The sequence below is a fragment of the Heloderma suspectum genome, chromosome 2 (assembly GCF_057233095.1).
Source record: "Heloderma suspectum isolate Gila_16-S chromosome 2, 16-S_ref, whole genome shotgun sequence".
In the NCBI taxonomy this organism is placed as follows: Eukaryota; Metazoa; Chordata; class Lepidosauria; order Squamata; family Helodermatidae; genus Heloderma; species Heloderma suspectum.
Genome location: NC_139459.1, coordinates 338,470,149 through 338,497,600, shown reverse-complemented (window position 1 = coordinate 338,497,600; position 27,452 = coordinate 338,470,149). Strand labels below are relative to the sequence as shown.

At 46.9% G+C, this 27,452-nt stretch overlaps 2 protein-coding genes across 10 annotated transcripts in view; both read left to right on the top strand.

The window, feature by feature from the left end:
* The first annotated feature begins 1,082 nt into the window (after positions 1 to 1,082).
* LOC146355118 (putative peptidyl-tRNA hydrolase 2) lies at positions 1,083 to 12,432 on the top strand. Its single transcript, XM_084840670.1, has 6 exons — positions 1,083 to 1,204; positions 1,303 to 1,377; positions 3,149 to 3,229; positions 3,674 to 3,771; positions 5,650 to 5,764; positions 7,393 to 12,432. The coding sequence occupies exons 1-6, from the start codon at positions 1,109 to 1,111 to the stop codon at positions 7,480 to 7,482; spliced, it is 555 nt and encodes a 184-aa protein (XP_084696796.1). The 5' UTR covers positions 1,083 to 1,108; the 3' UTR covers positions 7,483 to 12,432.
* A 680-nt stretch (positions 12,433 to 13,112) lies between these two features.
* Positions 13,113 to 27,452, top strand: part of SETD5 (SET domain containing 5) — a 74,309-nt gene continuing 59,969 nt past the window's right edge. For all 9 annotated transcript variants that reach the window (XR_014788590.1, XM_084840669.1, XM_084840666.1 and 6 more), the window contains exons 1-2: positions 13,113 to 13,268; positions 14,250 to 17,268. The gene's annotated coding sequence lies outside the window, so the exon portion shown is untranslated. The remainder of the gene's footprint in view (positions 13,269 to 14,249; positions 17,269 to 27,452) is intronic.

Sequence of the window (27,452 nt, the reverse complement as noted above, 5' to 3'; positions counted from 1 at the left end):
AGCTGCTCCTTTAATATTATGTTTTTAGAAACACATTTGTTGACAGTGGTAATGACCATTTGGATTGTCTGATTTCCATCTCTGGCGAGAATGCACAATCATTCTTCAAATGGCTCTCCTCTTCCGTGTCTCTGATGCTATAGGGTTGGATCCAGGATCTGTCTTTGGCAAGATCTTCTGGGAGATGCTGTGGGAGAGGAAGAGCTCTGCTCACAGAAGGTCCTTCTGCCTGATTTTTGGGGAACCCACCCCCAGCACAACTCACTCCATTCAGAAGTGTGTCCTGACTCTATGTACCATGTTCAGAAGGATGGAGGAGCTGATGTGGGAAGGAGGAGTGAGGAAGTCCACTTCTGACACAGTTGATCCAGCTTAAATCTGGATCTAACCCATTGCACACACATGTGGCGTTTGAATAAAAGGCAGAGGGCAGTATCCCAACGGTGTCATTCTGCAAACTGAAATGGCGCTAGCAGAGCTTTGCTAAATCTTTCCGTTGTGCAAGCAGTTGCCCATTACGCTTGTGCAACCAGTTGTACAAGGAGTTGCGCAAGAGTTATGCGCTACTGGTTGCACACCCATTTATGGAAACGTAACCTTAGTTGGATTCTCCTCTTGCGCATAGTTCTGAACGTGGTTTCCACTAGCGCAATGTCATTTGTGTTAGCGGAACGACACAGTTGGATACCGCCCAGAAAGAGCAGCATTTGTAACTCAAAACGCCCATTCAAGCGCTCCACATCTGCAACGCAATCCCGCTGAAGCAAAACCGGCTGGACGCCGCCTGCGCCGACGCGGCCCCTCCCCGGCACACCAGCAGGCCCGCGGAGAGGCGCGAGCGCGCTCAGCCAGCCAGATGCGCGCAGGCGGGGGAAACGCCCGCCCAAGCCGGACCGCCGCATCCGTGACCCTGGGTATGGACGCGCCACCAGAAGGCTCCAAGGGGCGAAGCTCGGCCTCGGCGGGCGCAGATAACTGGCTACAATCTCCCGGCGCGGGCAAAGGGATTGGTCACGCCGGGCAATGACGAGGTGGGCGGGTAGGCCCGATTGGTCGGGAGGCGGCAGGAGAAGCCAATCGGAGGGCAGAGCGCCGGCAGCTGGAAAGAATGGAGTCGCAACCTCTCGATTCGGACGCGGGCGTGGACGAGTCCCTCGTTGCGCCGCTGCTGGAGCTGGGGATCCCGGAGGCTGCGGCGCGGCGGGTGGGTCGCGTTGGCGCGCGGGGCCGCGGGGCGGCGGGGCCGCGGGGCGGCACCCGTTCCGCTGGCGCTCATCCCTTGCGGTCCTCTTTCCCCCACAGGCTCTGGCGCTCACCGGGGGCCGCTCTGCTGAGGCGGCGGCGCAGCTTTACTTCAGTAGCGGCCTCGATTCCCAGGTACCTTCCCGGATTCCTGAGCTCCGTTGCCTTCCGGTCCTGCCGGGACTCGGTTTGTGGCCTAACCCTCTCCCTTCTGCTCCCGTTTCCCATCCCTGCGTCTTCTAGCTCACAAAACCGTCTAGCTAGCCGCGGCTTGGAATGCCGTTTTTGCAAACCCTTCTCTCGCTGGGAGTGTTTTTGAGCATGTGAAGAGTTCTGTCCCCACCACACGTTCTGGAATTCGGGAGCAGAGCGTCCATTTTAGAGGGTGTGGCGTTCTGAGGTGAACTTGAGCCCAAGCAGCTCTGACTTATTATTAGAAACTGGCCACCATGGCCTCTTCTTTCTGTGTCCTGCCTCTGATGTTTTGCACGGATTGTGAATAGCTGTGCCTGAAATAGCCAAAATATAAAACGTGCTAAAAATACATAAAGCATGCCACTGAAACATCGCTCTCATTCTTCGTTCTGCCACTCCAATTTTGGTGCCCTCCAGATCTGTTGGACTATACCTGGGGAATGCTGGAGGGAATCAGACTGGGAACGGTTGTACTACACCAACCCACGTAAAACGAACAAAAAAACGCACATACGATGTTTACCTACTATAGTATTCTCAGCCTCCACATCTACCTGTTTGGCTGGTATGCAGCTTCACTGGTTAATACTAAATGTTATAGATTACTAGAAAACCTGAGAGTATTTAGTAACTAGACATGGGTGGTGTGCATTAAGGGCATGATATTGGAGCTAAATAGGAGAGAGAGGTGCTTCCATGTATTGGATTACAACTTCATTTGGAAGGTGTCAGGTTGGGGAAGGCTGGTGTACATAAAAAGCTCCCTGAGCTACTGTATGCTTGATATACAGCATATATTTGTAATATGCACAAACTAATGTTTTGCCTGGTGATTTACATTGTATGTAAGCCAAAAAAACAGGTCCCTGCCCTCAGGAGTTTTGCTACCTCAGTGTCGACAGTGCCAGAGGATAATCGAGGGAGGGGCAAGAATTAAATGGAAGAATGTGAGCAAGTGTGGTAGTGAAAGGTTGCGTTTAATTTCAATTGGGAATGTAGAAGAAAACTGGTTGTCTTTTGTTATCTGTATGGAGAAATGTACTATTTCCCATAAATGGAAATAGGCTCATTCTTCTTCCCTGTGGAAAAAAACCTCCAAGGTCAATCTCCCATATCCCACCATTCCATCACCAAGGCAGGTGACACAACTGCAGGGCTAACCTTAAAGTATAATATTTATGCATAGGAGGCCTCAAGCAGATAGATTTGTTCCTGTGTGCACACAATTTACCTGCTGCAATCTCCCTCTTGCACTCTGCAAGAATGCAGTCCCCAAAGAGCCCCATGTAGCATACAGTTATTCTGATCTTGCAGATCAGGTCTCACTAAAGCCAGGGACAAGATCTCCTGCAACTGAGATGAGTGACAGGCAATTCTTAAGGAGTTTTAATCAGCACAAGCGCCTCCACAGCTGATCTTACAGCCTGGGCAGGTTTTAAGAAATTATTACATTTACCTCCTGCCTTTCCTCTAAGGAGTTCAAGGCAATGTACATGGTCCTTTTCCCCACCCTTTATCCTCACAACAACTCTGTGAGGTAGGTTAGACTGCGAGTTGGTGACTGGCCCAAGCTCACCCACTGAGCTTCCCGAATGAGTGAGGATTTGAACCCGGGTCTCCTCAGTCCAACACTCTAACCAGTACACCATCCTAGTTCATACAAGTGACCGTTCTACAATGGAAGGGACTTACTGTCAAACTTTCTTTCCAGGAGGAAGAGGATGCACAAGGCAGTGGTTACTATAAGATGGTCTTTGTGGTGAACATGGAGCTCGCTATGGGAGCTGGAAAGGTAAAACTCCTCAAGGGTTGTTGCCTCTGATATCCATAGGTAGTAACCCTTTTAAGGTGCCTTCAGTTGCTGATCTGCTTATATAACCGAGGGGCTTATCCGAGGCTGAAGGAAAATGAAAGCGAGCAAGAGAGCCTTTGAATAATCAGGGCTCTTGATTTGTTTTCACCTCTCGTGATGCATGTGTGGATTGTGGTACAGTGACAATACTGACTCGGCTGTTACTGAAAAAAGTCCTCCTAGTATTGCTAGTCTATGCATACAAGCTGAGTTTGATAATGATTGATCATGATTTCCAACTGGTTGTCAACCTCCACCCAGCTGGTGATGGCAAGATGGCTGCTTCCTTCTGAAGCTGCACCTTTGTTGCTGCAGATCTGCGTGTTTATTTTGGCAAAAGCCATTTAGGGAAGTGGGCTTTTTTGATTTGCCGTCTCATTGCAGATTGCCGCCCAGGTGGGGCATGCAGCAATTGGCCTGTTCCAGCTGATGCAGGAGCGGCCTACTCACAGGGACATCATTAACCAATGGGATGAACATGGGTAAGAAAGCAAGAGGGGATCAGGCCAGGGGCGGGCACCATACCCCTGAAACTCTACCCAGGGCACTGGGTGCGGGGGATTGGAAAGGTTGTTCACCTCCTGGATGAGTACAATTTGGGGTGCAGCTTAAACAACCTCCTGCTGGAGACATTTTTATTTAAACAAGCCTTTCCTGATTGACCAGCCACATTTTTTTTATTGGCATAATTTGCTTTTAAATATTTTAATCCTGTGTATTTATTCCTTTCTTCCTTTTTATTGTTCACCACTCAGAAATCTTACTAGATTTGAAACAGTATATAAATCTTGTCAATAAAATTAATAAACAAACCTCCCTCAAAATATCTTGTTCACCTCCACGATCATAACAAGAGAGCACGCTCTTTAGACTGACACTGGATAACAACCCAGAGTCCCATTCATTTCAGTGGATCTGCTCTAAGTAGGACTAGAATTGGATACAACCCCTAAATTCCACCTGGGCATGTATATGAAGGCTTCAAGTACACCAGCCTGGGTTCACCATCCGTTTTTGGCATAGCTTTCTGGAAATGGCAAGCTGAGGAAGGCTCTGCAGAATTTTTAGCCTCTTAGTCTAGGCCAGAAGCTTTATGGTTCCTTCTCACTCCCCCTTGGCAACGACTGATAACATGGCAAAGTGGCTCTGCTATTCTGACCCCAGCTAGCAGTGCCCCTTATGAATCCTCCTGCATGGCACCATCAACCCTGCTTAACTTGTTGCTAGAGAGCAGCATCTGCATGCCACCAAACATGCTGGTTAGATTTGAATCTAGCATGCACTGATTTGGGGGGGTCACAAGGCCATGCTCTGGCAGCCAGACTTGCATGGTCATGGATCCCTGGGTGTCAGCATCAGCATTGCCAGTCCTACTCTGAGAATATTTTCAGAGTTTTAAGCACTAGCATTGAAGCTCTAGGTCAGGGGGCAGGACCTCAGCACCAGAGGCCAAATCTGGCCTTCTTGGGGTCCAAATCCAGTCCTGTTTCCCCCACCCTTTTCTCCCCAGCCACTGGTTGTTTGGTTATTTCTCCACTTTTGTGCAATTTTTCTTCCATTCTAGAAGATTGAAATCTCTCTCCTAAGGCTTAGTTATTGGGAATAAAAGTTTTAAGCTAAAATGTGCCAGCATTTTTGGTATTTGGGCCCTGCCCCTTTTGCCCTCAGTCCCGCCTACCACAGGAATGCTCCCCCCCCCCCCCACAAGCTTCTCCAAAATGGAATTCAGCCCTCAGGCTGAAAGAGATTCTGCACTTCTGCTCTAGGCATCCAGCCTGCCAGGTATCCAACCTCACGCTTGGTCTTCAGGAACATAGTCAAATACTTTCTCAGTTCTGTGGCTGGGATTCTGAGTTTGCTCCAGCTAATGGGAGCATCCCGAGTGGTTCTGCTGATGGGACAGTCCTGCAAGCAGACATGCGGGGAGGCGGTTTTCACAGATTCCGTTTGCAGCCCCTCGTGCTCCCCACCCTCCAAAAATCTGCTCCTGAAGGCTGGGGAACTCTGTAGAACAGGGGTGAGGGGTGTGCTGGAGGGAGTGAGGAGAATTGGTGAAAATAACCTCCCCTACTTTCTGCTGGCAAGATCCTCTGCTGGGTCTTGGTTCCATCGGTGAATAGAAGGAGCTCTTCCATTTGCTGAGGCCTAATTAGGATCCCAACCTCCATCACTGTGCTCCACTCATCTGGAGTAGAAGTTAAGCTCCTTTTCGCTAGCCTGTGAAATGGGTTTGCAGGCCCTTGAACCTTATGTGCAGCAGTCTCCGTCCTTTGCTTCCAGCAGAATCTTGACTGCAGTGGGCAGGTGTTGTGTTGGGACAGGAGCTGGTCTTCCATCCAAGTTTGTTTTGTCTTTCTCAGGGCCAAGAAAGTTGTACTTCAGGGATCCAACACTGACCAGTTGCTGGAGCTGCATGCCTTAGCCCTGAGTCTGGAACTGCCAACATACCTAGTGCAGGATGCAGGCCGGACCCAGGTAATCGACCAGATACTCTGAAAGCTGCTTCTTCCGTAGGTGGGCCATCTTGAACCAAGTAAATGCGCCTGGTCCTTGCATTCTGTGGGAAAACAAGTGGTAGGTATGTAAGGAGGGGGTGGTAGTGGTGAATTCGCCAGTGGGCATGAATTATGCAAATTGAGTATGTTTGCTGATACACGTCTGCTTCTAGTTTCAGAACTTGAGGGAGAACAAAACTCTGCTTTCTTATAAGGACCTGTATTGTGGGAGGATTCATAGATCAGGACAATTGATGTACAACTGCTGAAGATTTATACTGAATGTTGAGATTCTGCCATTTGAGGCTTAGAATGTTATTTCTAGGCCTATTGTTGAAAGTACTGTAGGGGTGTGTGTGTGTGTGGGGTGTTTTAAAACTCTCCCTTTGTAGTTAATATGGAAGCTAGGAGCAAAGGATTCTAGTAGTATAGTTACTTCCATGGACTATAGCTCAGCCGTCCCTTAACCTGGTGCCCTCCAGAAGTGTGGGAGTTGCAGTCCCCAACACATCTGGAGGGCACCAGGTTGGGGAAGGCTGCTATAGCTATTTATCCACAATATTGAACAAAGCTGCAGACATGCTGTTTAGCTTTTATATTTGAAAGGTTTCTCCAGTCGATATCAAAAGCCGTGTCCTGGTATGGGTTTCCAGCCTTGCAGATCCTAAGCCCCCAAGGGTCAAGCTACAAATGAAGAAAGTTTACAATTTGATCAGGTTGTCCAAATTCAAACCCCATTTTTATTACTTTTCACATTTTCAAGTTGAGAGGCTTTTGACCAGTCAAGTCTTTGGAGGTAAATGTTTAAGGCAGTAATGTTGAGACCCATGTTACTGACTTCAGTATTCCATCCCCTAATTATATTCAACATTTCCATAACTGGAATGTAAAAAAGAAGAAAAAAAGAAAATGTCCACATTTTTGCAAGAGTATTCCAGCAACTATTGAATCATGTTTCCCAAACCCATTTAAGCTCTCATACAGGGGTGTTGAACCGCTTTCAGCTGCATTCCATTTCAGGAAAGCTCTTGGGGACCACATTCCAGTGGTGGGCCAGGCCAAAGATGAAAAGGGCTGGGCCAAAATATCAAAAATTCCTGCACATTTTAGCTTAAAACTCTTACTGTCAACAGTTAAGCCTTAGGAGAGGCATTTTGACCTTTTAGAATGCAGGGTGGGGTGCAGTGGGGGAGAAATTGCACAAAAGTGGGAAGCCACCAAACAATCTGTGGCCGGTGGGAAGGGGCCGGGGCTGGGAGGAGGGCCTGAGGTTCTGCACCCCTGTTGTAGTGTAAACCAGTAGCTCAGGAAAAGAATAATCTCCTGATAGCTAGGGAGAACTTGAAAGCAGAGTCATAGACCTAGGCAGTTTTCCCCAACCTTGCCCCTTCAGATATTTTGGACTACAACTCCCATCAGCCCCAGCCAGCATGGCCAGTGCTCAAGAATGCTGGGAGTTGTCATCCCAAACCTGCAGAGGGCACCAGGCTGGGAGAAGGCTGTACCAGCGGATCCGCAGTGCTGAGCTCATGAACACTGAACTAGAGCAGAGAATGCGGTGCGTGCGGCGTTGCTTGCCCCAACTGTGTTGTGTCCTTCCCGTTTCAGATCCCAGCTGGGTCGCACACAGTCCTCGCCATTATGGGGGAAGAAGAGATGGTGAATCAGGTGACGGGGCAGCTCAAACTGCTGAACTGAGAAGCCCTTCGCAGCTTGGCTCGGTTGCCTTGGCGTTCCCGGGCAGCCCGTGTGTGTGTGCCCTTCTCGGAGGGTGAGGGGAAGAGAGAGAGCAACTCAAGGCCTGGCAGGGCAGCATGGAAAACCACGGGGCAGCTCTCCTTTAACAGAGGAGTGCTCTTTCTTTTCTTTTCTTTTTAAAAAGTGGAGGCTGAACAGATCGGTTGCAGTTGGATTTTGAGGGTACTCCTGGTGGGCTCTGTAAGAAGATGGGTCTGTATTTTCTGCACCACATACAAACTAGGTGGAATTCTGGGCAGGTGTTGCCTGGCCTTCCTTTTTGCACCATGGGGAAGCCATGGAAGGGACACTGCCGGGGGTGGAGGGGGGAGATCTAGTGTAACCCCTCCCAGCAGGAAGATCTCTTATACCTAAAACATCCCCCCAAATTGTCTGTTTTGTGTTGGGTGTGTTTTAAGGGAAAAGAAGGAAGGCTGCAGCCTCTCCAGACAGCTTATTCTACTGCTGAACTTCCCTTTCTGCTTTAGGAAGCGATAACTTCCCTGTTTAGCCCAAAGTCTCTCTTGTAGTAGTTGAAACCGCTCTTACCATTCCCTGTCCCTACTGGTGGGGAGTTTCCCTTCTTATGACATCCTTTTAGTTATCCATTCCAAATGGCTTTATGGAGCTGGATTTTTAAAGTTGCACTAGTACCATACGATCCTGTCTCCAGCACATGGATGGGGGGTGAGCTAGAAAACTGTTGTACCACCCCCAACCAAAATGTGCTGTTAGCGGAGACTGGAGCTGGGGTGGGGGGACAGGACTTCAAGCAATAGAGGGACAAGTGGGAGCATTTGGCCACATATTCAACCCCTAAATAAATGAAACAATGCCTCTTAAAAGTCACAAAAAGGGAAAGGGTTGGGGGAGTTTGCTTATGATCTCTGTTTCACCAGTACTAGCTGATAGATGTCCACGGCCATTCCTTCAGCCGCACACATACACGCATGTGCATGTAATACACACACACACACACACACACTGTGATGCTGGGGTGGAATCACGTCTTCCCCCTGACATAATTGCGGTTTGGAGGAGATGCAACAGATGTCCAACACTCTTAATGTCCTTGTCCTAGAACCTGGGATGAAACCTCTTGCCCTCCAGATGTTGCTGCACTCCCAACTCCCGTCAGCCCTAGCCAATGTGGTGACTGGCCAGGGATGATGGGGGTTCTAGTTCAGCAAATCTGGAGGGCCACAGCTTCCCCTTCCCTGTCCTAGAACATCCCCCTTAAGGTAGTGTTTTTTCCCCTTCCAGTAATGCATTGACACTGAGAGGTCCACGGTCATACAGCAGGTCTGTGGCAGAGGCTGGACGTTAACCCGGGTCTCTTGCTGGACCTGTTTTTCTGTCCACTCAACCAGTAGCCACCAGTGTTCCCAGGACTTGCCTTTAGCCCAAGTTGCAACCCATCCCCCTTTTCTCTGTCCATCTTCTCTCTTCCGTGCTGGTGGTAGTTGCAAAAGTACCTAATGGCAGCCATTTTAGATTTCTTCTGATGGCAGAAACTGGGAGCAGCCTGTACTCTTGCAGGGAAGCCTAGGACTGTGTGGTTCTGCTTAACTTCTTAAAAATGGCTGGGTTGACCAAGACACGGAGTGTAAAATGGGTCACTGGCCACCAGCTGAAGACCCATGCTCTGACCATGACCAACTTGTGTAAGGTTCATTTTTGTTTGCAAGTAGAAATGAACAAAGGTAACCCTGATAAGATGGGCTCCACCAAAGTTACCAGTTTTTTTTCTGGCAGAGCTCCTGCACCTTCTAACAACTGCCCAACTGCCAGAAATGCAGTAGGGGCAGTTTTTCCCAGCATGCAGATGCAAGTGATGAGAAACAGCTTTTGCTTTACCTTTTGTGTTATATGCAGTTATTAAAGACACAGGCAGCTCTAGATGCCACCTGCAACAGACACTCAGTCCTATTTTATGATAAAACCTTGTCTCACTTCCTGTGTGCAGTTTTCAGTGCACACTGACAACTCTGGTACAAAGCCTTACTACAAAAGTGGTACAGAAAATGTGATGTGATCCCTCTGAATTTAAGACAGAGCCCTGTTTGAACAGGTGTAGCTTCAATCAGTATCTGAAATTCCCCTCTGGCTGGGTAGTATAGCTCCAAATGCAGGGGGTGCCCTCCATATGTTTGGGACTATAACTCCCATCATCCCTGAACATTGGCCACACTGCCTGGGGCTTAAGGGAGTTGTAGTCCAAAACATCCAGAGGGCACTAGATTGCCAACCTGTGCCCGCTGGAACTTTGATTATTCTGCATCAATAACTTTGGTATGGACCTTTTAGAGCAGTTAAATTTGGCAGAAAAGGCCACCTGCGGCTTACAGGTGCTGCAATCACGCATTCACCTGGAGCTGCACAGTATCCCAGTGCAGATAAGGCCTATCTCTGCTGTCATCAAACTCCCTCCTGCAAAACATGGCAGAGTACTGTGGCTTGGCCCAATATACTGGCCCTGTTTAACAGGTCATGCGGAGTGCCTCCAGGGCTCCTTTTTTGTCATCCAATAAAAGCCTTTGTTGGCCTGTCTCGCTAACTCTGCCATTTAGGTCAAGTATTTCACCGCACAATGAGACAAATTACTGGCAGAAGCCCATCTTGCCGAGGGATGTGGAAGACACCCCCACACACACAACTGGGTTAAGAGCCTCTTGGAATAAAAGGCAACATGATGTTTACAGCTGAGTCATAAACCCCCTGATGGTTTGGAGTGACTCGTAATACAGGGCCCTGCTGGTGGGTGTACAATTTGTGAAGTTTTATGTAGCAGCAAAGCAAAGAAACAAATTGCCTTTGGGTATTTAGAGCTGGTGAACCTTCAGCGTTAGAGCAGTCACAGAGTGGGCTGTTTCCATTTCCCATGTTTTACAGCGGCCGCTGGCTGGGGATGTTGGGTGTTGTACTCCAGGAACTCTGGAGGGCCCAGGTTGTGGAAGGCTGCTACCTGTTATCAGGCATTAGCAGTTTGCGAAAGTAAGCCAGCAGGTACTAGAGGGCAAGAATTGTGCCAGTGGGTGTGGGAAAAGAGCAGTAAAAAGCCAAAACTTTGCAGCTGTTTGATTTGTTCTCCTGGTCATGCTATGGCTTCCATTGATGACCAGGGTTTGAGCACTGTGCAGTCCAATCCTATTCTTGCTTACTTGGAAGTAAGTCCTATTTAGTTACATGGGACTTACTCCCATATACGTGTCAGTAGGATTGTAGCCTTAATCCAGCGCTTATGACTCACCCCCCGCCCCACTCCCTCTCTGGGTGCCTTTGTGCAGTCCTTTCTTACAGGGGTCGTTCAGCTTGCCACTTGCCCCAAGCTTTTTTTGCACAGCTCCTGTGCCTTTAACCCCTCTGTGGTATATAACAGTGATAGTATTGCCACCACCGCCACCTCTTCCCTGCTTCTCTTGGCTCTGGATTGGCAATCGAGGGAGTAGATTCAGCCCAGTGGTCTCAATTTGGTGTTTGCTAGGGTCTGTGTGACCATGCGATGCCTGTGGTTGCAGGTAGGTTGTAGGTCAGGTGACTGGTGCTGCAGATTGTGGTCTGGCTATGTGTCAGTGTGAATTCCAGCCATGTCTTTCCTCAGTGTTTGCTTGACTTTTCTTGTTGAAGCCTTTGGCCTGTTTAGGGGTTGGAAACCTCGGGACCTCCTGGCATCCCACTCTACTCCTCTGGGGTTCCCCAGGTGGTCCACCCCCTTCCCCTGGCCCCACCCCCTTCCCCTGGCCACTGATTGATGGGGGTTTCCTGGCTTCTGTGCAGTTTTCCCCCCAATTCTAAAAGGTTAACTGCCTCTCCTGATGCTGAGTTACCCGCAGTAAGAGCCTCAAGCTACAATATGCTGGGATTTTGGCAATGCCCCTTTTGCCTTTGGCCACACCCACCACTGGAATGCAGCCCCCAAGCTTCTCCGAATGGAATTTGGCCCTTGGGCTGAAAGAGATTCCCCATCTCTGCATTCATCCTTGCCCACAACTGCAAAAATAGAGGCCTAAGTATTTTTAACTACATTTGCCCACATTCCTCATCATCCTTGCCTCTCCTACTCTTTTCCTCCCTGTTTTACCTTTGCCTTGCATCTGCTGATCCTCTCACACTTTCAAAATTTAGATTGCAGCTTATGGGGGCAGAGGGCAACAACCTGTATTTTTTTCCTTACCAAACTCTGTAAGGGGTCCATGTACATTGATAGTGCTGTATAAATAACAATTAAAATGTATGCAAGCTTCCAGGAATTACTATTCTATAACCATGAGGGCTAGAAACATTAAACAAAAAAGTAAAGGCCATTGAAGTTGAAGGTCGTGGCATGGTTTCTAGAAAGCTACACAACAGACTTGGGATCAAGGACATTTAGGCCGCAGCCCTAGGAATGCAACTAATGTGCAGACGTCTTTTTGAAACCAGTGGGACTTCAGAGGAAATGGTTTTAGGGTCAAGGTTTTGTAAGAAGAATCTGAGATAAAACTGGGCCACAAGCCATGGACCTCATTCAAAGCAGGAATGAGAACCAATAGGCAGGAATGAAGGATCATTCTGTCCATTATGGAACTTAAGGTGGCTTAGGTGAGATGCCCATGTGGACTCCCATCCAAGCACTGAGCAGACACAGAACTGCTTAGTATTGGGTAGCTGCATCATGTGCCCTTATAGCATGCCCTGGGACCAATTTAGCATTTAAAAAACAATGTGGGAACTGTGTGTGTTGGGGAGAGGGGGTCACTACTACGTAGGAGGAGAGGGATCCTTTGCTCCCATGGTAGAGCACATGCTTTGCATGGAGAAGGTACCAGGTTCAGTCCCTGATATCTGCAGCTTAAAAAAAAAAAATTGGTAAAGAGCCTCTGTTTTAGATTCTGAAGGGCTGCTGCCTAGGCCTGTACTCTGGGGGGGGGCTGCCCCCTCTAAATTCCCCCCCCCTTTTTTTACAAACACTTAAAAAAGTATGGAGTTTTGTCTTTAAAAGGCTTGCAAACCAGATGAACTCTCCCCCGCTCCCACCTACTTTTTTTGGCAGCCCTCCTGAATGCTTAGGCTGGCTACAAGCCTGCTGCTGCCAGTCATAGTAGGCCAGCCTTCCCCAACCTGGTGCCTTCCAGTTGTGTTGGGCTACAACACCCAACCAGCATGGCTGTGCTGGCTGGGGATGATGAGACATTTAGTCCAACATATCTGGCAGCAGCTTCCCTTGATGCTCCTGTGGCCAGAGGGTGAAGGGACCCTATTCGTGAATGTAAGTGCTGACAGAAGCAGTACACTGATTTAATGAAAGGGGGCGGAGGGGGCTTTTCTGCTCACATAGGCAGAGAGCCTTGTTCAAGGCACTTTCAAAATGACTTCAAAAGCTGTTTGCCTCCCATGATGCACTGTGGCATTTCTGCCACCAGATGTCTCTAGCCTGCTTCACCACAGCCACGGGGAACAGCTGTGCCAGTTTCCTGTTTCTCCACATCCTGGTGGAGGAGTGAGGCTGGACTGTTGCATTGTGGGCCTGATATGATAGGAACAGGGCTGTGGCGGCTTGTTTTTTTTTTAAAGGGGAAGGAGAGAGAAGGGGGATGGGACTGCAGAATCTCACTCGACCGGAAGGCAGCGTTATGTTGCCTGTGCTGACATTACATCCTCCAGCTTGCATAGCGAATGCTAAGCCAGGAAGGGAGTTGCTGTTTTGAAAGGCCTCACTCAATAAGGCATTAAAAATAAGACTTGCTGTACCTTCATGTGGCTTACAGGTAAGGCTGACAGGGCTTCTGCAGCTGGCACAACAAGCTGATGAGGAAAGCCCAAGGTTTGCAGAAGTTCAAAAAAACCTTGGGGGGGAAGTGGGGGGGCAAACTGAGCATGCTCAGTGGGCAAAGAATGCAGAAGAGGGGCAGGAGGGAGGAGAAATAGAGTGTCCTGGAAAAGAACATGACTGGCACCCTGAAGAGGAGCGTTATACACTGCATCATTCTTATGCCCATCCCACTTGTTTCTCCACGTTCTTGTAAACTTATTGACACTAATGTGGGTTCTCCCCCCCTCCCTTTAAAAAAACAAAATGCAACATGTTTTCTGTTAAGTTTGTTTCCAAAGTATAAGGGTTGGGATTTCAAAATAGCCTCTCTGTTTGTATCAAGTCAGTTGCTTGATTTTGTCCGGAGTTTCCTGTAAAAGCCACCATTTAATTACTATGGATCCATATATCTGGAAGCAAGCCCACTGTATATAAGCTTACAATTCTGCTCATGTCTGCATGGAAGTAAATTCCAGTGTGTTCGGTTAGTCTTACTCCACAGTATGTCTGTTTAGGATTGCAACCCAGCCCTACTTGTTTTAATCCCATTGACTTTTGTGAAATTTACTTCCCAGCAAACATGTAAATGTGATCAAGCTGTATATGTGCTCATTCAGATGAGCTATCCAGGAAGTATTAGTTTTAAGATTTTTGAGCAACTAAAAGAAATTGAAATGTTTCAAAAGATAGAAGCTGTGCACTGTCAGTTGTTTGCCTAGGCTAACTCTACTTTAACCATGACAATACAGCAGCCTCCCCTGACCTGGTGCCCTCCAGATGTTTTAAACTACTGCTACCAGGATTCCACTGGAGAGCTAGTGTAGTGCTTAGAGTGTTAGATGGGATTCAAGAGATCTGGGTTTGAGTCTTCACCCAGCCATGAAGCTCACTGGTTGACTTTGAGACAGTCACTGACTCAATCTAACCTACCTCACAGGGTCGTTTTAAGGAGAAAATGAAGAGGATCATGTATGCTGGACTCCTTGGAGGACGGGCGGGATATAAACAAAATAAATTCCTGACCATGTTGAAGCCCAAAACATCTGGAGGGTACCAGGTTGAGGAAGGCTGCAGTACCATCTTTACTCTGGGAAACCTGGAGCCGGAAAAACTGGGCGCTGTGGAATGACTAAGTGACCACTGGATAGGGAGCATCAGGAGTGGGCTATAGCTATGGATTGGGACCAATTCTTGATTCCTTGCTCTTGGAAAATTAAAACTGCAGCCTTATTATCTGACTGTGTTTCCCTGTGACTGCAGAAGCAAGGGTAAGGCCCAACCAATCAAAGGCCACTGGGCAGTTATACCACCTCCATCCCAGCACGAACACCAGCAAAAGGGGATCAGTGTGGCCCCAAATGGATACACATGTTCTTTGGTTCTGGCAAACTGATCTCTGTCCTCCACTACCATGTATATCTTTCAATTTGCAAGCCTGTTCCTTACATTTCATTTTTGTACAGCTCCCACCAGCAGCATTGTAAGTTGAGTTTTAATTGCTCTGGGAGACAATCCTTGTCTAAGAAGGAGTATAAAAATATAATTCAGTTAAGACAGGTTTACGCCTGTTAATTTCAGTAGGCTTAGGCACAACTAACTGCATAGGATCAGGATGTACAGCCTCCCCTCCCACATTGCACCAGACACAAGTCTGTCTTTAGGACAGTTTATTTCGAAGCCAAGCAGATACAGAACAGGCTGTGACTCAGGCTTTCTGCTGCAACCCCCAAATATAAGTGTAAGAAAAGTACTGTAAATAACCAGAGGCACACACTCAAGATCCCCCTCAAGCAGGTAAATTTGATTAAGAAGAGATGCTGGAATATGACATACACAAGGCATACTGCTCAGGGGTTCTCATGGGCAGGCCGACATCCACCTACGTTATTTCTAAGTGTTGGCACCTGTCCTTCCTGTGGGGTCGGACTTTCTGAACTGTGTGATGCAATTTGTCATTGTCATCTGGAGTAATAACACATTAATGTGTGTTGTACAAAACTGGCTGTTTTGACTGGAGATAACGATTGTTTATCTTGAAGGGGTCAGTCTCCAGGGCACAGAGATATGATTTGCAGTAGCCCTGAGCTTGGTTTGGGGTGGAGGGTCATTTAAACATTAAGTCCTTATTCAAGTTACTGACTGAGCTCTCTTTCGAAGTTACTGGCAACAAGTAACCAAGTTCATGGTATTTTTATTGAGCTGTCCCCTGTTCAAAGCTTGCAATGAGCAACTGTTACTCCAAGGTCATTGTACCATGACGGGAGAGGTCCCCCGTAAAGACACTTCCTTCCATTTTTCATACAAAACTGGATTGAACCCCCCCCCCCGATCCATTTTTTTTTAAGGTGTCGCTCTTCATTTTAATGCACAGAGAGAGAAGGCTTTGTGCAGACAAGGGGTGGGGGGTGGGGTAGAGAAGGCAGAGGTGTACGCCCGAATCCAACCTATAAGGACATCAGTTAGATACATATATATATATATATATATGTATGATATATATCTATCACGCACTATCGATGCGCGTGGTGCTTTCGTAGGGGTGCTTTCAGACGGGGTTTTTATTGTGCAATCGCATTCACGGAATTTTATGGCGGGGGTGGGGAAGCATTCAGATGACGTGGTCTTCCATTCGTGGCCCTCTTACATTTTCCCACCGCTGCTTCCCTTTTTTTTTTACCGCCCCAAAAGTCCCTTAGGCGATAGCTAGCTGTACAGCGCCTTTTGATGGGGAGCACTGGGAGCCCGCCCTCGCGAAGCGCCCCAAGAGTCACGCAGGGGCCGCCGCCCAAAGGAGCTTACATCGAGTCACCGGGGAGACAACAGAACGAAGGCGAGCGCGGACTGGGGAGCAAGTCCCGGTGAATTCCGTGGGGCTGGGCTCCGAGTAAACATGTTTATGGCAGGATAAAGCTGCAAGGCTGCGCGCCCGGGAGGGGAAGGGCGGCGCGATTTACGGCAGGCGCATGGAGGGGATGTGGAGTGGCGAGCGTGTGGGGGGGCGCAACAGCGTTCTCGGCAAATCCCACATTGCATCCAGCAGTCGTACTAGCTCTAACCTGCCCTAAGGAGCGAAAACGCTCCCAGCCGAGCACACACCCCCTTCCCTGGCGCGAAACTCCCCTGCAGTCAGTCCCCTCTCGCCGCCTCCAGCTCAGACACCCAACCTGGCGCATGCGCCGTGCGCGCCCTGCCCACCCTTCCCGACCGGGGAGGACTTTCCAGCGCCGGCGCTGAACCCCCACCCCCTTTTTTCCGATGCCACGTGTCCCCAAGCAGCACTTAGCCCCACGTGGGACTGGCTAAGACCAGCCAATCAGAAGGTAGCCTCGCCCTTGAGCACGTAGAACAGCAGACCCACGTGCGCAAAGGCGCGGACAAACACCCAATCTCCGCTGAGATAGCCGATCTCTCCTCCGTAAGCTAGACGCTCCCCTCACTCGCTCTGAGCTGCTGGGGTGCCGCGCTTTATTTTTATAGCCTTGCTGAGGATGACGCAACTAGAGTGGCATCCTTAATAACCAATAGAATAGTGGCCCTGTAGGCTGGGGAGGGGGGGATGGAGGTTGTGGTGCTCGGGATACAGGCAAAAGGGTGGGAATGACCGTCCTCTTACAGAAGGGGAGGAAGCGCGGCCAATAGGAGGCAGAGAAGAGTCAGGGGGTATCGCAGAGCGAACGAAGGGGGTGGAGATCGTGCGGAAAGCCCAGCCAATGACTAGGGTCGGTGGGCGTGGCTGGGGCGCCCCTGGCGCCAGCGCTGGGAATCCCCGTGCGCTCAGTGCCGTTTCCGCCCGGCCTGCTGAGGAGGAGTTGTTGGCCGTTCACTGTTGCTGCGGAGGGGGAGGGGCCGTGGCTGCTGCTCTGTGGAGCTAAGCGCTCGGTCCCGCCTGCCGTCTAGGAAACGCCGTGGCGCCGAGCAGGGCCTAGTGCCGGGGGCCCGGGCAGCGGGCCGGAAAGGTCAGCCAAGGCAAATAAGGAAGAGGAAGGGGGTGTGTGGGATGGAGGAGCCCCCCTTTGAGAGGGGCTGTTATGGAGGGGGAGGGGTGGGAAACTTAGAGGGCTTTTTTCTGGGACCTTTCCTCTACTTTAGCTCCCCTCCTGAGCTTCCACGTCCTCCTTAAACTTGCAGCTAGCCCCAGCCCTGGAACTCTCTCTGTGGATCCGTCATGCTCGGGGGGTTATGTGCATGGCAAGATAGGGAGAGAAGTGCTGGGGCTGGTTCTTCCAGGGGGGAAAATGGAGCCTCTCGCATTTTTGCGGTTGTGGAGAAGGAAAGAGGTCGTGCTCTCTTGCCTCTGTCTGGCATCCTCGGTTTCTCTGCAGCCTTGGAGGCGTCTGGCTGTAAAGAGGGGTGTGTGTGTGAGAGAGAGAGAGAGAGAGAGGAAAGGGATGGGGGGGTGCATGAGTGGGGAATTCCCGTCGAGTTGTACTCATAGGGAAGCCGAGGAGGGGGAGAGGTAGGGCTGCTTTTCATTTCGCTCCCACCCATCCCCCACCCTACTTGTGGGGGTGGGGATCAGTCTGGCCCGTGCCAGGCGCTGGAGAAGAGCGGGGGCGTCATGGCGATCCTGTTCCTTCTCCTGTGTGTCTAGTCTTGAGGGGTGCGGAGGGAGAAGGGAGGAGGATTTTAAGAGAACCTAAGTATTTCATTGCATTTGGGTTCCCAAGCAGGATTCTGTCCATGCAGTGTGAGGTGGTGGGAAAGAGCCAGTTAAGTCTTTTCTGGAAGACCTACAGTGGGAATGTGGGGAAACCCCTTTCTGGGACGATAGCTTCCACTTCAAAGCAGCTGTTTGCCAGGAAAGAGAGAGAGAGTCTGTCTGTGCTCCTGTGTGAGTTCACCATTGCCTCCCCTCTCTTTCCATCCCTCCTCCTCCTCCATGTGCTGAAGCAGCTTCCCCTGAGCTGCTCCTTTCCTTCCTGCCCCCTCCCTTTCCTTGGCTGTCTGCTTCTGACTTGCTGGCTCCTTCAGGCAATGGGGGAGGAGGTGTTTGACCTGCATTTTCTGCTTTCTCATGGTGCTTGTATGGCGATGGTGGTGCACTTCAATCATCCTCTTCTGCCTGCCTGCTGTTGGAGGCTGCAGCATGGATTTTCCCCTGCTTTTTATTGTCTGGCACGTGTGTGTGTTTTATCAGGGTGCATTTTCATTTTCCCTGTCTTGATCCCAGCACCTTAAATGGCAACACAATTTCTTGTAAACACAATAATAGTGCTGTGGCAAGGTCATCAAACCTCATCTCCAATAGTTTGTCCTTGGGGTGCCAGTGGCCTGATTCTTGAAACAGAACTCTCTTGTGTTGTGAGACGTGTCCTTTTTATAATTTTAGGGGAGTGGTTTGTTTGGTAATCAGAAGAAAGGTTTGTGAACCCCACAGAGAATGTCAGGAGTTTCTTCCTTGAGAATAATGTAGTTGTGAGAGGTTTTAGTTGTTACAGTTAAGCAGGAGATCCCCTCTACTTTAAGGAGCAGCCCCCATGTTCATGGAGATCTTTGTAGAATGTAACAAAATACAATATTGTCATTCCTTCTGCTGATACTGGTGTTACTTTAAGGAGATAATGGCCCTTGCAGGGTGGTCTCCTGCAATTTCCCTCCGTGGCCCATTTTGTAATTGGAGTATTTAAGGTTCAGAGGCAGAGGCTGTGGGCAGCAGAATGAATTGATTTTGTCTTGTAGGGGGATGGGGCCATGGCCTCAAAAACCATGATTTTTGGCAGCAGATGCATATCCTGGATTGCAAAAATATTTTCCAAATGAGCTTTCTGTGGAGACTTGGAATATGGGTTACAGGCAAGACAAAGACATACTACTTCCTTAATGGCGTACAGGACTCTCCCTTTTCACCTATGAAGGTGACATCAGACACTTTTTTCCCCTACAGCTGGCCCAGGAAGTCAGTTTTGCTAGCTGCAGCACAGAGGTGACCGAGGGTGTTGCTTTGCCTTGGATCTTGTGGGTGAGCGTTCAAGGCAGTGACAAGCAGCTAATGTTGGTTCTGGAGCTCTGGTTGCTACGTGAGAAGCTTCAGTAGTGTTGGCTGCTGTCTCCAGGGAAGGACAGCAGCACAACCTCCATTAGTGCTGCACTTAGGAGATGGCTGGTTCACACACTAAGAAGGGACTCTTCTTTCTAGGGTTTGAAAGCCTTGAACCAGAAGGATGTGAATTTAGCCAAGCTGGTTAAAACTGCAGGCTGTTCTTTTTCTCCACCCCCCACCCCCTCACTCTTTGGGAATGCATTAGGATGTAGCCTGAAAATCCAGAGATGTGATGTCTGTCTTGTTTGCAGTCTTTGCAAATCCAAGGCAGTGAGAACTGATCAAATCTTTCTAAAGTGAGAGAGATGCAACCTTGGATTTGTGACTGCAGTCTGTGTCCGACTTCAGCCTCTCTTCTAGTAAATCAGAGAGCCAGATGCTTTCCTTATTGTTTGTAGGTCTCTTTCCTCCCCTTGCATTGCCTGGGCCCCATTTGCCTTATTGACAGGAATTTCTGCTTTGTGCAATGGGTGTGTACAGCAGACACCAGTCTCCTAGTGCTGAGAGGATTTTCCAGTCATGGACTAGAGTGCAGTCGAAATATGGCACATTTTGCCATTACAAGTGGCAGCAGAGTACATTTTAAAGAATTGCCTCTTTTTACTAGGTACCTTAGCAGAACATAGGTTGAGCTGCATAAAGCAGGTTTACACCAAATACAATCTCCCTCTTCCTATAAATACAGTACAATGGTAGGCTTTCTAATGCTTATAAATGGCTGTCCCCTGCCCAAGTCCTGTAGGGCTTCTCTACTCATAGTTCTTGAAACCTGATAGTTACCCTTGTCTAATCCCATAGTTAAACACTGTAATGCAGTGTAAGGAGGGACCATTAGTTGCTAGGGGAGGCCAGAGCCATTCTTGACACTCCCTTATGTGCTTGATATGTTAGGAGGCAGAGTGCTGAGGTACCTTCTCCCATTTGATAAAGCACTGGCAGTTGCCTGATCTCCATGATTGACAGTATTGGGGAAGAGTGAAGGAATTGGTGCTTTTTTGCAGGCACCATGTTTACAAATTCAGGTATGCCTCCCCCAAAACCATTCTTTGATCTATCTTTCATCGGCTGAAATGATGCTGCTTGCCTGATCTGTTACTTAAGCTGCAATTCTACACACAGTTTCCTAGGAGTAAGCCCTATGGAACTCAGTGGGTCTTACTTCTGGGTAGATAGACATAGGATTGTACAGTTAATCTTGTGGAAGGCTGATAAGAGTGTGGTTTTGAGAACCCCTAGTATAGTTGTTGTTATACCCCCATGGAAACATGTGATAAATATTGCAGGAGAACCTGACATCATCTGCCTACATTAAGGGGTGGTGGTTTACACTGATAACCTACACTTTTAATTTGGGACTTGGTTCCCTAATATGGCACTACTGCAACAACAAACTGCAGGATTTCGGATAAAAATATTCTTTTTAACTGCAGTACTGCTTACAGAAACATTGGACTGTATTGTAACTTGTTTTAGCAGTTTTCTGTTTGACTATGAGGAAAGACATTTGTATTGCTGTGCTAAAGATTGTATTGGAGTAGCTGGATACAAGTGTATCTTACATTGTATTTTTCAGGACCAATTTTTATGTATCTGAACTTAGAAATACAGTTTGTAAGAGGGGAAAATAGTTGACATTCCTGAGCCCCAAAATTACATTTTTAGAAACCAGCATCAGAGGAGCCCTAGCAACCAGACACCTGGGTTTTTCCAGTTCTGATGAGCTCACAGTGCAGGAAGCCTTGATAAAAGTTGCTTGATGTATCTGCACCTTGAATTTCAAGGGTGCTAGTTAGTTTTAAGAAAATGAATGCTGTTTTTACCAGAAGGTGTTGGTTTGGCTCAGGTGCCACAATCTTTTTTACTTTATAATGCTTTTCTATTAAATTTAGCTAGAACTGCAATTGACCCTCCAGCTTGACACTGTGCAGTGCCTATGTACTTTGCTACTCACTTGTATTTTATTTCTGAATACCACTGAAATGGAGTGAATAGCTTCATGTTCTGTTCAAGGTGCAAGCAGAATTAATTGTAGCATAACTTAACATTTAGTTCTGCCATCACAATTAGCATTTTGATTCTGTCACTCTTAAAATACCTAATAATGTGCAATGATGACTAAATGAGGGGTGTCAAAAACAAGGGCCTGGCATTTAGGCATCTTCAGCGTGGCCTACAGCACCTATTCTGCATTCCACAGAAGAGATGACCCTGGATGCCTTATAATCAGTCTAAGCCCCCCCATGCCCAATTCCTTCTACATTAGAAGGCAGGTGTCAAGAAATATGGCGGGGTATTATTTATTTATTAATTAAATTTATTAATCGCCCATCTGGCTGGTCACCCAGCCACTCTGGGCGATGTACAACATACAATAAAGCAGTTTAAAACAATAAAATTCTACAATAAAAACATTTTCTAAAATACCCTAACCCGCCCCAAATGCCTGCCTGAACAACCACGTTTTTAATGCACGACGGAAGCTCATTAAAGAGGGGGCTTGACGGAGTTCCCTAGGGAGGGAGTTCCACAGAGTGGGGGCCACCACAAAAAAGGCCCTCTCCCTCGTCCCCACCAGTCTAGCTGTCCTGGCTGATGGGACAGAGAGAAGGCCATCCGAGGCTGATCTTGTTAAGCAGCCTGTCTGGTGCTGCTGGAGGTGCTCCTTAAGATAGGCTGGGCTGGAACCATATAGGGTTTTAAAGGTCAAAACCAACACCTTGAATTTGGCCCGGAAAACAACTGGTAACCAGTGCAACTCCTTCAGCACTGGAGTGATGTGATCTCACCGGCGGCTGCCTTTAATCAGGCGAGCCGCCGCGTTCTGTACCAGCTGCAGCTTCCAAACCATCTTCAGGGGTAACCCCACGTAGAGCGCATTACAGTAGTCTAAACGAGAGGAGACCAGGGCATGTACTACCGATGGGAGCAGATGGTCGGGAAGGAAGGGGCGCAGCCGCCGTATCAGATGGAGTTGATACAGCACTGTCCGGCTCACAGCTGACACCTGAGCCTCCATGGACAGCTGGGAGTCCAAAATGACCCCCAGGCTGCGGGTATGAATGGGAGTAGTGACAACTGTTCAGTTCAGGTGGAATGGATATTGGTTTGTGGGGAGGATTATGGATATGGTTCCTGGGTGTTTGCTGGCTGTGGAATTTAGCCCTTCAGCCAACTTGAGTTTGGTGCCCCTGTAGTACACATATTTTGAGTACCCCATGGTTTTTGAAATCAAATTGAAATAACAGCATCACAATGGAGTGATCCTCACAATGTTGTGGGCATGTTGTTTGATCTTTATATATGTGTATCTAGAACACATAAGAATGGTAGAAATCAACATTGAACAAATGACTTTCAGTGGAATGATATTAACAATGAGCTTCTCTTCAAATGTGGAGGAATGAGGAACAGAATTAAATTGATGAAGACTGGGTAGCTTCTAAATTCTCAGTTTGAATAATGGCTAACAGAACACATAAGGAACTGGCTTTGAAGTATTTTTGTTCCGACACTGTTGCCTTTAGCAGCATAGGGTCATAAAAGACCATTGAAAATAAATGCATAGGGTTTGGGAAATTGAGAAGTTAGTTCTGCTTCACTGCCCTAGCACATTTTATTCACATTAGAGACAATTCTGGAACAATTTTCTCTTGATATCCAGTTGAAGGCAGTGGGACTACACTAGTGTAAAAGAGGTGCTTGAATGGATTCCTAAAGCTGTTGTTCTGGAATTAATTTATTCTTGGAGTATCTCTGTTGACCACCAAGGCAGTTCTGGAGACTTATAGCCTCATGTCTGTACATTTAATATAAATAATATACTAGGGAAACACCAAGTTCATACAAATTAAAAATATAATTCAGTATATTGTGAAGGAAAATATCTGGTACCTATTAACGACTTTGGCTAAATGCAAATGTTCTAAGTATTTCCCCCAAATCTATGACAAATTAATACAGGAGGACTACTCTTTCAATTTGGCAGCAGTTCTGGTAACCCATGCTCATACAAAGGATGGATGAATATAATGGGAATAGAAAAATTTCATAGAATCATAGAATAGTAGGGTTGGAAGGGGCCTACAAGACCATTGAGTCCAACCCCCTGCTCAATGCAGGAATCCAAGTCAGATTTATACTGCCTAGTTTTCTATTTTTTAAAAAAAGTCAGATACGTCTTCACAACTTTAAATTAAGAACTCAGTCTTGAATACTTGATACTTGTTGACATCTATGGCTTAGTAAATCTCATTCAGAGAGAACAAAATTGGTGTTCTGTAGTGGGGAGGAAGCAAGAGTGTCCTCAGAGAAAAATGTATATTTTTCTGCTTTAGTGCTTGTCATATGAACCTTAGGACTTTATCTATTCCCAAGATGTTTCAATCTCGCAGAGGAATGACAATCTCTTATTGTGTGTTCTGTGGCAGTTGCTTTTACCATATGGATATAATATGGTTGGTGAGGGCTTATAAGACATGTTGAGGAAAATTTGGAAATAACTTAATGCCACTTCACTAAATCTGGTCTTCTTTATCTGCAGAGGCTGGGGAGTTTGTTCTTACACATACAAGTGGATCAAAAACAGAAGGACTTCTTTGTGCTGAACTGCACATGATCACACCTTTTTAGGTGTTCTAAGCCTATTAATAGATGAATAACCTTCAAGTTATAAAAATAAGGTGCAAGTTTGACATTGTTCTGCTGTGGAAGATTCCCTCCTCTTTCCCCACTGACAACATTCAGCAGTAACTTTTGTCCTACTGGACTCTCCGTAGGGGTAGGACTTGAGTAAGTTGTTAGGAATCTTAGTGTATGCTTTTAGAGCATGCTCAGACAGTTCCTAATAATCATATGAACGTGTTTATTATTAAAAGGGATTGTCTTCCCTTTGCAAGCATTGCATAATTGTACTGGAGGGTTTTGTGCATTCAGACTATAGGTCCAGAGGTGAAATTTTCAGAAGAGCTTAGCTTTCTACTCCAGCATTTCTTACTGTGAAAAGTTTTTAAAAATTAGAAACTTATAGGTTAAATGGGCAAAGATCTGAGAAGCTTAATCTAGCTTTTTTATTACTATGGATTGAAAGAAAGGAACCAAACAAAGCACTGAAAAGTTACTAGCTGAATGTATTTTAGGAAATTGTACAAGAACGACTAAAGAGGACACCTCATTTAAGCCGTAACTGCTGTTTGATGCAAACAAGTTTACTCCTGTTAGTCCTTCAGGGCTCATGAATCTCAAGGTACGCGAGTTAGATTCTGTTGCATCCTGTCCCTTGACAAAATTGTCAGCAAAACCCAGGCTAGAATATGGCTGTTTTCAGCCACAGATCACACACACATGCTTTGACATGAACAATCCTCCCTGATCTGCAGATCAACCCTAAGATGCAGGTCCTAAGAATACATCTGAAATTGTATAACAGGGTTCCTGATTTATGGGGATCAACATTCATTCATTTATATTCTAGTTGACCTAATTTGATAACATTTGGGAAACCATATTTTATTTAGATTTGTACCTATGCTGTGGTGGTAGGATAGGCCATAAGACTGTACAGAAAGCAAGTAATCTGTTAAAAAAAACAAACACCAGACACCATTAAGCCCCCCTCCAATGTCAAAGTTTTACTCTTGTATAGACCCCTTCCAAAGTATACACCAGATTTTGAATGTTTATGATATATAACTTTGTTTAATATTTATAAGTCAAATGGGAGGTCATGTGGAAAGGGGGACAGAGAAGTTAAGAGAATGTACCTACCAGCACCAAGTACTAAATGATAATTTTTAGAATGAAAGGGAAGAGTGATATTACATTTTAGTCACTTTCCCTTTGTTTCTTGTCAAAAATGATCACAACTGTGTTACTTCCTCCTGCCCGCTAGGTCAGCCTGGTCCAGCCTGGTGCCCTCTAGATATTTTGGACATCAGTTCCCATCAGCCACCACTGCCAATGATAGGAATGCTGGGACTTGTCCAAAATATCTGGAGGGCACCAGGTTGAAGAAGGCAGCCCTAGATGTTTAATGTATTTCTTAAATGATCCCTATCTACACTGCCAGGTTTTAAGTAGTCCCTCCATCACTGTGGTGTAATTCACAATTCTCATGTTAAAATTGGGATATAAAGTAGAGAAAAAGTGATGCTGAAGGTTACTTGAGGACCTGTGACTGAAGCAAGATTTGGACCAAAGTGTGCTACATCTAAAGTCATAAGCTGGACTGCACTACTTCTATAATCGTTTGCTTTTAATAAATGCTGTAGAATGAACTCAAGCTGATTTCTTCCAAGCTTAATTTTATAATTCACGTGTTTATTTTTTAAAATATCAAATGGAGCAAAGTGGAGGATTATAGGAACCCACCAGTAGGTAGAATGTATCATTTAAAAAACTATGACTCCTAGGGGCCCTGCACGCTTCTGCCATTTACATGTTGCAGCCCAGGTCAGGATTACATAGGTTACAGCCTGAAGATAAACATGTATGTATGTTGAAAACCTGTAAATTGTTTCCCCATAAGAATTGCCATATTTACCTTTCTGATACTTTCATGGCAGTTGTATTATAGTGACAGTTATGATTGTTAGAAGACTATCAGGGATGGGGCAGCAGTGATGGGCCTCTATCCCTGACACTGAACTTAGCATCAGAGGGAGCAATCCTACCGGGATAGGTGGCTGCCTCTGAATTTGGAGGCAGCCGCCTATCCAATGCAGGGCAGGAGAAGCATGGAGGGGATCGTCCCCTCCGCATGCCGTGGGAAGGTGGAGCGGGGGAAGCAGACACACTGGGTGTGTCATACCAGCATTTCCACCTTCCCCGCCCCAGAATGCCCCGTTTTCACCGCTCCGTGCTCCTTTTCAGAGTGTGGGGCCATTCTGCTCTGTCTATGAGGCAGCGCAGGAGGGGGGAAAGGTCAGTTCCCGGAAATTGACGTATCCTATGGCCATCTAGCCACTGACTAGTGGCCATAGGATTGCGCCGTTAAGCTCTTGGTATTGTGACTTGTACTGGTTTAGTGAACTGGTTTTAGCTTATGCCAACTTGGTCTGAACCCTTACTTTGGTGTTAAGAAGATCTTACTTCAGATTAGCTTAAATCTGTTTCTAATTGACTTACGTTACAACTGAAATAGGTTTGATAAAACATAAATAAGCCTTCATGCAAAGGTTCATACTCGTTGAGCTACATTAGTTGATAGTCAACAGTTTTTAAAACCAAAATAGCTATGGAACTGCAACATTTCATCATGTAAAGCTTACTAAAAAGTGAGATCTTGCTGGTAAACCTGGGTCACTTTCGAACTTTGTCAGCTTTGACAGTCTAGGTGGACAAGACCTCTTTGTTCCTGTAGAATATGAATGGTATTTTCCCTTCCTTCACTTACTTAATTGTCTTCCTTACCCAGTTTGGGTGGGCTCAGTCATTCACTTGCTATATATGTGGAAAACCATTAAAGTAAAATTAAAATACAATTTGGAATCTGTTCACTGCAAATAAAATACAACACTAAAGTGTATATTATGAAAATAATTTAATTATGTGGTGTACTGTTTCAGTTGCTTACTAACAAATTCTTTAGATCAGTCACTCAAGTCATACAATTTGGTGATGTGTCTGTATATAAATGCATGGGGGAAACACAACACTTAAAAAAGTGGGGAGAGCTTGCAGTTTGAACCTTGATTACTCTAAAGTAAGAAACTTTAAAAAGAGAATGAAATATGTCTATAGCTGGCACTAGAAACTTGTCAGAGGCAGATCTGTAGCAGCTTGTTTCCAGTGCATTTCTGGCTAGCATACACTACAAATCCCAACATGCTGCACTCCACCTTAAAGTTTATTGCATGCCGGGACTTGTAGGCTTCACTGTTCTCAAGTCAAAGTAACAATTTGATTAATAGCTCTGTACTTCATTCAAGCCATTTCTAGGCTTCAGTTGTAATCTGTAAAATCTTAAAAGTGCTCTCTCTTAAAAGCTAGTGTGAGACATAACTTGTCTTTTGGAGTAGTAGTCTGTTACAGCAAAGAAGATTGTCCTGTCGCTCCTTGAAGACCAACCAGTTTATCCCAACATGGGCTATTGTGCACAAGGGT

Excerpts from the sequence above, each read along its gene's own strand:
- LOC146355118 (XM_084840670.1), top strand. The coding sequence starts at position 1,109 with ATGGAGTCGCAACCTCTCGATTCGGACGCGGGCGTGGACGAGTCCCTC. Across the intron at positions 1,378-3,148 it reads GTAGCGGCCTCGATTCCCAG|GAGGAAGAGGATGCACAAGG; the intron begins GTACCTTCCCGG and ends CTTTCTTTCCAG. Across the intron at positions 5,765-7,392 it reads AGGATGCAGGCCGGACCCAG|ATCCCAGCTGGGTCGCACAC; the intron begins GTAATCGACCAG and ends TTCCCGTTTCAG.